Source organism: Sander lucioperca, chromosome 8, assembly GCF_008315115.2.
Source record: "Sander lucioperca isolate FBNREF2018 chromosome 8, SLUC_FBN_1.2, whole genome shotgun sequence".
Classification (NCBI taxonomy): Eukaryota; Metazoa; Chordata; class Actinopteri; order Perciformes; family Percidae; genus Sander; species Sander lucioperca.
In genome coordinates, this window is record NC_050180.1 from 147,501 (window position 1) to 157,500 (window position 10,000).

At 42.8% G+C, this 10,000-nt stretch overlaps 1 protein-coding gene across 9 annotated transcripts in view; it reads left to right on the plus strand.

Annotated features, from left to right (window-relative positions):
• LOC116066827 (zinc finger E-box-binding homeobox 2-like) overlaps window positions 1–10,000 on the plus strand; it is a 67,446-nt gene that overhangs the window by 18 nt on the left and 57,428 nt on the right. For all 9 annotated transcript variants that reach the window (XM_036004210.1, XM_036004214.1, XM_036004213.1 and 6 more), the window contains exons 1-2: window positions 1–310; window positions 1,593–1,900. The exon at window positions 1–310 is cut by the window's left edge. In XM_036004210.1, the coding sequence (XP_035860103.1) occupies window positions 1,828–1,900 (73 nt within the window). In that variant the 5' untranslated portion in view covers window positions 1–310; window positions 1,593–1,827. The remainder of the gene's footprint in view (window positions 311–1,592; window positions 1,901–10,000) is intronic.

Sequence of the window (10,000 nt, forward strand, 5' to 3'; positions counted from 1 at the left end):
AGAGAGAAACCCGGTGACAGCTCCGCGAGGGAGGCGTCACACAGTCGCGCAGAGACCCGGATCAGTCCCGACCTGCAGCCGAAAACAGCGCTCCTTTCCCGGTCACCGCTCTGCCACAACACCGGGGAAACACACCGGGACAATCAGGCGAAAACACGGGGACAAGCCGGGGGAAACCTGTGGAACACACCCGGGGACACACACCGACAACATCCACATCTGTTTGAATATTTCAGGGAGGGGTGCACGCGCTGCAGCTGCACTTTTTCCTTTTCTTCAGCGCGAGGAAACACGGACGGACTCTGCGCTGGTGAGTCTCTTCCTCGCCTCCAGGAGCCAATCAAAGCGCCGCTTACCTCTTCATACCTGCGCGCCTCTGTCTACCTGCGCGCCTCTCTGCTCTCACCTGGCAGGTAGAGAGCCGCGCGCTCCCGCTCCAGGTGTTGCTGATGCTGTTTAGCTGCAGCAGAGAGACAGAGAGACAAGAGAGGCAGAGGCCGGGAGGAGCAGCGCTCTCTCCCCGCTCAGAGAGCCTCAGACCCGGCGCAGCAGACTGACAGCTGCCGCCTCATTTAACGGAAGAATAAAAAAAATATATTTTTTTTAAATGAGAAATATCATGTTCAAATTACAGGACATTATTTTACATTTCAGATTAAAACGGATGTAAATTCATCCGGAAGATTGAAGACAAATAGCTTAAAGATATTTTCTGCATTTTCACAAACATGATCGAAATATTGTGGAAGCCCGTCAGAGTGCCGTCAGGCCGGGCTGGTTCATCGGGCTGCCCGCTGATCACAGACTGCGGCCTGGATCTTCTTATATAAGCTCTCTTTATATTTATATCTATTTATATTAATATAAACACATATATATATATATATATGTATATATTTATATTTATATTTATGATTTGATGATCCTCCCAGCTGAACTGTCTGAGGGACGTTTTTACTGCAGAAAAAAACTCAAAATCAACTTAAAATTTCATTCAAAAATTACATTTATTTATGTCAGAGTTGTTTTGTTACAGCGCGCGCGCGTGTGTGTGTGTGTGTGTGTGTGTGTGTGTGTGTGTGTGTGTGTGTATGTGTGTCTCTGTGTATGTGTGTCTGTGTGTGTGTGGGTGTGTGTGTATGTGTGTCTGTGTGTATGTGTGTGTGTGTGTGTCTCTGTGTGTGTGTATGTGTGTGTGTGTGTATGTGTGTGTGTGTGTGTGTGTGTGTGTGTGTGTGTGTGTCTGTGTGTGTGTGTCTGTGTGTGTGTGTGTGTGTGTGTGTGTGTGTGTGTGTGTGTCTGTGTGTGTGTGTGTCTGTGTGTGTGTGTGTGTGTGTGTGTGTATGTGTGTGTGTGTGTATGTGTGTGTGTGTGTGTGTGTGTGTGTGTGTGTGTGTGTGTGTGTGTGTGTGTCTGTGTGTGTGTGTGTGTGTGTGTGTGTGTGTGTGTGTGTGTGTGTGTGTGTGTGTGTGTGTGTGTGTGTCTGTGTGTGTGTGTGTCTCTGTGTGTCTCTGTGTGTGTGTGTGTGTGTGTGTGTGTGTGTGTGTGTGTGTGTGTGTGTGTGTGTGTGTGTCTCCTCCTCTGTCTCTCAGAGATCAGATCAGATCGGGTGCGCGGGGCGGTGGGTGCGCAGCTCGGTGCACGCTCTCCAAACAGCCAACAAAGTGATCCGAAGTGTCCGTGAAGTGAGCATCAGAAGGCGGGGAGAGAGCTCTCTCTGAGCGGGCTGGATCTGTGAGCTCGGGCTGAAGCTCCGTGGTGGATTTACTGGGCGCGTGGCCGTCGGGAGCGCGAGGAGGAGTCCATGCGGACCGGGGCGACGCATCAATGAAGCAGGACATCATGGCGGAGGGTCCCCGCTGCAAGAGGCGAAAACAGGCCAACCCCCGGAGGAAGCACGGTAAGACAGCACGCACACAGACACACACAAACTCTGCTGTCCCCGCCCGGCCGGGAGGTCCCGGCTGTCCCCGGGACGCGACAAAAGAGACACTTTAAAGTTGTGTAACGGGACTTTGTGCAGCTTTTAGGGAGTGTGGTGTCTGCGTGATGGAGCCAGGACCCCCCCGGAGCCCCCATCTCTCTAACCCCGCTCACAAGAACTACACACATGCTTAAATACAGCGACAAAGACGGCGAAACAAACCGACAGCCCGGGACGCCACCAAAGAGACTTTTAAGTTGTGTAACGGGACTTTGGGCAGCTTTTAGGGAGGGGGGGTGATTGTGGAGCCTCCGGTGGGGCTGTGTGATGAAGCCGGGACCCACCGGGACCCACCGGTACTCTCCGGGACTCTCCGGGACCCGGCAGGACCCGGAGAGACCCGGAGAGACCCGGAGCGGAGAGGCTGAGTCTCAAAGCAGGAAAACCGTTATTTCCGAGCTGTGGCTGCGCGCGGCTCGTTCCGCCTGATAATGTTTAATATTATTAATGTTATTAATATTATTAATAACATTAATAACGTGTTTGTTAGTGTGAGGCGTGTTTATGAGACGTTTGGTCTCTTTCTGATTCTCAGGTCTGATCTAACAGGATGAAGTGAATATTTATATATTTGGGTGTTTTTGTGAAGACGTCACTCTGTCTCTGCAACATTTCAGATGGACTTTATATGGTCGCGCGCCTCAGCAACAGACACGCAGACAATATAACATATTTCATATTTTAAACCTATTTCTCTCGTCTTTGGTTTATTTTTAATTTAAAACAAATTCAATGAGAATGATCTGGTTTATTTCATTTAAAATATGAGGTTTTATTTCTCATGTTTATTAGTTTTTTTCCCTCAAACAAACAACCATTAAAACAGAAATCTGGGATTTATTTCCACTTCAGACTGTTATATCTTATTATATCTTATTATAAATCATCTTCAGATTGTTATATCTTAATTATATCTTATTAAAAATCATCTTCAGATTGTTATATCTTAATTATATCTTATTAAAAATCATCTTCAGATTGTTATATATTAGTTATATCTTATTAAAAATCATCTTCAGATTGTTATATATTAGTTATATCTTATTAAAAATCATCTTCAGATTGTTATATATTAGTTATATCTTATTATAAATCATCTTCAGATTGTTATATATTAGTTATATCTTATTATAAATCATCTTCAGATTGTTATATATTAGTTATATCTTATTAAAATCATCTTCAGATTGTTATATATTAGTTATATCTTATTATAAATCATCTTCAGATTGTTATATATTAGTTATATCTTATTAAAATCATCTTCAGGCCTTTTTATTTTACCATGTGTCTCTTCTTTAACAATGAAACCGTGAATTTATTAATAAAACTAGTTTAATGCAGATTTAAAGGCACAAACTAAACGTTTCTGCAGACATTAAATAAAAAAAATATTAAATTATAGTGTTTAAATTAAAGTCTATTTAAATGTTTTTTAATTCCTCCGTGCTGAAGTTATGTGACTCCCGTCGTCGCTGCATGCCCCCCCCCCCCTTTATCCCGGGGGTCCCCGGGGGGGTTGGGGGGGGGGTGTAACAGGATCTGTGTGTGTGTGTGTGTCTGTGTGTCACATCCAGCTGTGAGGCTGCAGCTGTTTGCCTTTTTCCTTTAAATGGGCCGTTTTCTGCATGAGGTTTGGTGGTGATGTTTAGATCTTATTGTTCTATATTTTCGTACCAAATGGTGCAATACATAAAACCTTTTGTACACTTTTTAACTTTTTAACATGCATATGTTCACAAGTGTGTGTGTGAGTTTCATGTGTGTGAATGTGAGATGTGTGGTACATATATTTAATGTTTAACATATATTTCTTATGCAGCTGTTTGCCTTTTTCCTTTAAACGGGCCGTTTTCTGCATGAGGTTTGGTGCTGATGTTTAGATCTTATTGTTCTATATGTTCGTACCAAATGGTGCAATACATAAAACCTTTTTTACACTTTCTAACTTTTTAACATGCATATGTTCACAAGTGTGTGTGAATGTGAGATGTGTGGTACATATATTTAATGTTTATTTAACATATATTTCTTATGCAGCTGTTTGCCTTTTTCCTTTAAACGGGCCATTTTCTGCATGAGGTTTGGTGCTGATGGTTTTCTCCAAATGTGAAATATTTCACATACATCCAGTAGATCTGAGCTTCACATTAAAGCATTCATCTGACTCTGACAGATCGTGATTTAGAGTTTAGTTATTGTGTTGTAGCCCAAATATGTTGCACCGTCTGGCACATATTTAGAGACTGGATAATAAAGTTGACTTGACTGGCCTTGATGGTTTTACACGACACCGCTCTGTGATTATGGTCTGTCTGTGCAGATTTAGAGGAACGTAGGAGAAATTTAACATTTGGGTTTGGTGCTGACTTTTGGATCTTATTGTTCGTACGGAAACAAATGGTGCAAAACATGAAGCTTTTTTACACTTTTTAACGTTTTAACATGCATATGTTGACAACTGTGTGTGTGAGTTTTCATGTGTGTGAATGTGAGATGTGTGGTAGCTATATTTAATGTATGTTTGGCATATTTTTATTGTATGCAAGCAGTATGCGTCCGTTTGCCTTTTTACTTTAAACGCGCCGTTTTCTGCATGAGGTTTGGTGCTGATGTTCAGATCTTAATGTTTGTGGTTTTCTCCAAATGTGAAATATTTCACACCCATCCAGCAGTTCATCTGAATCTGACAGAGGTCCCTTCATCATGATTTAGGATTTATTTATTGTGTTGTCTATCTGTTGTCCTTATTGCACCGTGGGGCGGAGAGAGACCTATTGTGGGTTCCTCTGTATGTTTGGCACATGTTTTTATAGAATTGGCAATAAAGTTGACTTGACTGGGCTTGACTGGTTTAACACGACACCGCTCTGTGATTATGGTCTGTCGGTGCAGACTTTAAATCTGAGTTTTTTTAAACATTTTGCACACATTGGAGACTCATCCTCAGACCCAGACTGAATCTGTTTTCAGACCAGATCCAGAATCCAGCGGCCTGGTTGTCAGCCTGAGCTGGAGATGTGGCGTTGGTCTGGTCTGTGTTCCACAAAAAGTCAATGTTATGAAGCCGTTGACTGACTACGCCAGTGTTGTAGTCAAGACCACCTAAACCGAGACTTTGAGGGGTTGAGGCTGAGACAAGACCAAGACTTTGAGAGGTCGAGACCGAGACTTTGAGGGGTCGAGACCGAGACTTTGAGGAGTCGAGACAGAGACTTTGAGGGGTCGAGGCCGAGACTTTGAAGAGTCGAGACCGAGTCTTTGAGGAGTCGAGACAGAGACTTTGAGGGGTTGAGGCCGAGACTTTGGCCCCCGCTGGGGTACCCTAGCCGGTAGGGTCCATGTCCAGCCTGTAGGCCCCCCCTGCCCCCCCCCCCCCCCAGTCTAAATCTCTGCGTGTGATATGATTCCTGATTCCTCCGAGAGTTTGATGGTGATGAAAGCAGATTAGACCCCCAAACACCTCCGGGGGGGGCTTTATATTAACAACAGGAAGCTGCTTAACTCAACCCACCGCCAAAATAAAACACACACCCAACACATTTAAAGTTCCTCCTGCTTTTATTCTGACGCGTCCATCCTCCGTCTCTCCTCCACGCAACCATTCTGTCTGACGCGTCCATCCTCCGTCTCTCCTCCACGCAACGATTCTGTCTGACGCGTCCATCCTGCGTCTCTCCTCCACTCAACCATTCTGTCTGACGCGTCCATCCTGCGTCTCTCCTCCACTCAACCATTCTGTCTGACGCGTCCATCCTCCGTCTCTCCTCCACGCAACGATTCTGTCTGATGCGTCCATCCTCCGTCTCTCCTCCACGCAACGATTCTGTCTGATGCGTCCATCCTCCGTCTCTCCTCCACGCAACGATTCTGTCTGATGCGTCCATCCTCCGTCTCTCCTCCACTCAACCATTCTGTCTGACGCGTCCATCCTCCGTCTCTCCTCCACTCAACCATTCTGTCTGACGCGTCCATCCTCCGTCTCTCCTCCACTCAACCATTCTGTCTGACGCGTCCATCCTCCGTCTCTCCTCCACTCAACCATTCAGTCTGACGCGTCCATCCTCCGTCTCTGCGTCTCTGTGTATCATTGACACTTTTGGATGGTATTTCTCTCGTTTTGTGGTTCTGTCCCGTTAGACGTCCTCCCATCTGGGTTGAGACGGGGGGGCAACAACAGACCTCTCCTACACCTCCCAGCATGCATCTGTGATCTGTGAGGAATGCAGCTGCATCACTGACTCACTGCTGCTGCTGTTGTTGTTGTTCTTCCTGAGCTTCCTGTTAGGGCGGGACTAATGACAGCTTCCTGTTAGGGTGGGACTAATGACAGCTTCCTGTTAGGGTGGGACTAATGACAGCTTCCTGTTAGGGCGGGACGAATGACAGCTAATAAAGCTGTAGGCTAGTTGTTCAGTAGACATTATTATTACATTATTTGTAGTTCTATGAAGGGTTATGTGTTGTTAGGTAGACATGGTATTTGTAGTTCTATGAAGGGTTATGTGTAGTTCAGTAGACATGGTATTTGTAGTTCTATGTGTATTTGTAGTTCTATGTAGTTTTTCAGCAGTCTGTAAAGTGTGTTTACTGGTTTATAAAAGCTTCACAGTTCCTCCCTATCAGACCCATCCCATAATACCTCTCAGTCATAGCTCCCCTGTCTCTGTTCCCACGGTGACGGGGAGAAGTCTCGTGCATCACTCTGAGCGTGTTTGCTTTGGGATTACGTGGGGGGTTAAGGTATCCATGGGGATGGGGGGGCAGAGTGAAGGTATCCATGGGGATGGGGGGGGCAGAGTGAAGGTATCTATGGGGATGACCCTCTGCCGGCAGGAATGCCTTTAGGTCGGGGGGGGGATGGGGGGAGGGCAGCAGGTGCCTTTGTGAGTCCTGTTGCCCCCCCCCCCCTGCAGACGCTTCACTCTGCTCCAGTCTCACTCAGCTGCAGACTGATGTTTCACACACTGACAGACTGGACACGTTACAGAAATCTCCCAAAAGTATATCTCTAAAATATATCTCTGAAATATATCTCTAAAATATATCTCTCTGAAATATATCTCTGAAATATATCTCTAAAATATATATATCTAAAATATATCTCTAAAATATATATCTAAAATATATATCTAAAATATATCTCTGAAATATATCTCTAAAATATATCTCTAAAATATATATATCTAAAATATATCTCTGAAATATATCTCTAAAATATATCTCTAAAATATATCTCTAAAATATATCTCTAAAATATATATCTAAAATATATCTCTAAAATATATATCTAAAATATATATCTAAAATATATCTCTAAAATATATCTCTAAAATATATATCTAAAATATATCTCTGAAATATATCTCTAAAATATATCTCTAAAATATATATCTAAAATATATATCTAAAATATATATCTAAAATATATCTCTAAAATATATATCTAAAATATATATCTCTAAAATATATCTCTAAAATATATATCTAAAATATATCTCTAAAATGTATCTCTCTGAAATATATATCTAAAATATATCTCTGAAATATATCTCTCTAAAATATATATCTAAAATGTATCTCTCTGAAATATATCTGTAAAATATATATCTAAAATATATCTCTGAAATATATCTCTAAAATATATCTCTGAAATATATATCTAAAATATATCTCTGAAATATATCTCTCTGAAATATATCTGTAAAATATATCTCTAAAATATATATTTAAATATACATCTCAAACAAGGCGTCAAAAAAGTTGGAAAAATGACAAAGAAACCGGTGAAAAAAAGTTATAAAAAAAAGTTTAAAAATGGACAGAAACGTTGTAAAAGCAGCACGAAGGCAGAGCTTAGTGTTTGGGTTGAGATGACTCTGAACAGCTGTTACTAGGTTAGTGATGTCACTGGGAGTGAATCTGATTGGTGCAGACAGACTGCTGTCACTTCCTACTGAAGGAGGCTTCACCACCTGCTGTAACCAAGAGGGTCAGCTTCTCCTCGGACCGCGTAGCTCCTATGGCGCCATGTTGATGCTACCAAGCCATCAGCTCCCGTTAGCATCCCATTGACTGCCATTCATTTTGACGTCACTTTGACAGAGAATAACTTTACATCTGAAGAGTTTAAAGACTCTATTTGTCCATTGTTTATTTCTAAAGAAACACGACAATGTATAAAAGGCTCCATTACCTTGTAGCTCACGTTATGGCTCCGTAGCAGACGTTTTTATAAAAATAGGCTAACGATTGGGTCATAACCACGAGACTTACTGTCTCATAGTAGAGGAATTACCGTATAGTACAGGAGAAGCTCTCAGGCAGTTTGGACTTCCATTAGCTGTTTAAGTTTAATTACTAATGTTAACTATCATTTTAGTGATCAATAATTAGCCTGTGTCTATGTTATCTCCTTACATATACCTACGCTCTCCGTCTCTGCTAGATTGGGAATGATTGAGATTTCTCTTGGCACAGCTACCAGAAGACTTCCAACTTTCAGACAGGTTGCTCACGTCACATCTACGTCTTCAAGCTCAGTTGGAGGCTGCTCAGTAACGCTCAGCCATCACCGGGAAAGAGACTTCACTGGTCTCCGTCCAGAGACACGGGACCTGCTGCTCCAGTTTATATACTGTCTATGGTTGTAACTGAGCTGGAATGTAACTAAGTACTTCTACTCCAGCACTGTACTTCACTCCAGATGTTGAGGTACTTGTACTTTACCTGATGCCACTTTCTACTTCTACTGCGCTTTATTTCAGAGAGAAATATGCTCCTCTTCACTCCTCCCCAAAAGCTAGGAAGCATTGTCAGTGTGTGACATCACTGGTCTGATGATGGTTTAGTGTGACATCACTGGTCTGATGAAGGTTTCCATCTGTTACACATTAATGTCTGCAGGTTAGACAGCCAGAGATTAATTTAACACTAAGTTATACACAAACATATATATATATATATATATATATATATATATATATATATATATATATATATATATATATATATATATATATATAAGTTAATGACATACAGCCCATAACTAACCTCTCTGGTTCTAATCAAGCTCTTATTTTGAAGGACTGATAAATGATGAGACCTCCTGTCCACTGTTGGGGGGGGGTACCTCTGTGGTGTGTGTGTGTGTGTGTGTGTGTGTGTGTGTGTGTGTGTGTGTGTGTGTGTGTGTGTGTGTGTGTGTGTGTGTGTGTGTGTGTGTGTGTGTGTGTGTGTGTGTGTGTGTGTGTGTGTGAGGTGGGGGGGTTACAGGTTGCGTCATGGGACCCGAGGTGTCCCCTTTTGTGCGGCCTGTCAAACGTGGTTAACATGCAACCATTTATTACCCTGACCCCCCCAGGGGCACAATGGGGGGGGTGAAGCAAGGGCTTTACTTGTTCCTCTGTCTCTCTGTCTCTCTCTCTTTCTCTCTCCCTCCATCTTGTTGTCTCTATCCCCCCCCCCCCGGCGGCCATTGTTGCTCTGTTCCCCCCCCCTCCTCGAGCTTCAGAGAGACACGTCAGAACTTGTGAATGTGTCGGAGCTGAGCGCGCCCAGGAGCAGCGCCGCCTGGAAACAATGAGGACCATTGTTGGTTCCACCCCCCAAAATATGATTGTGACAGCTCTAGAACTTTATTTTGAAAATCTTAAACTGTGACTCACATTCATACTTCCCATGTTTTATCCTATGCTGCATTGATCATTGGTCATTGGTCATTGGTCATTGATCATTGGTCATTGATCATTGGTCATTGGTCATTGATCATTGGTCATTGGTCATTGGTCATTGGTCATTGATCATTGGTCATTGGTCATTGATCATTGGTCATTGGTCATTGATTATTGGTCACTGGTCATTGGTAATTGGTCATTGGTCACTGGTCATTGATCATTGATCATTGGTCATTGGTCATTGATCATTGGCCATTGGTCATTGGCCATTGGTCATTGATCATTGGTCATTGGTCATTGGTCATTGGTCATTGATTATTGGTCATTGGTCATTGATCAT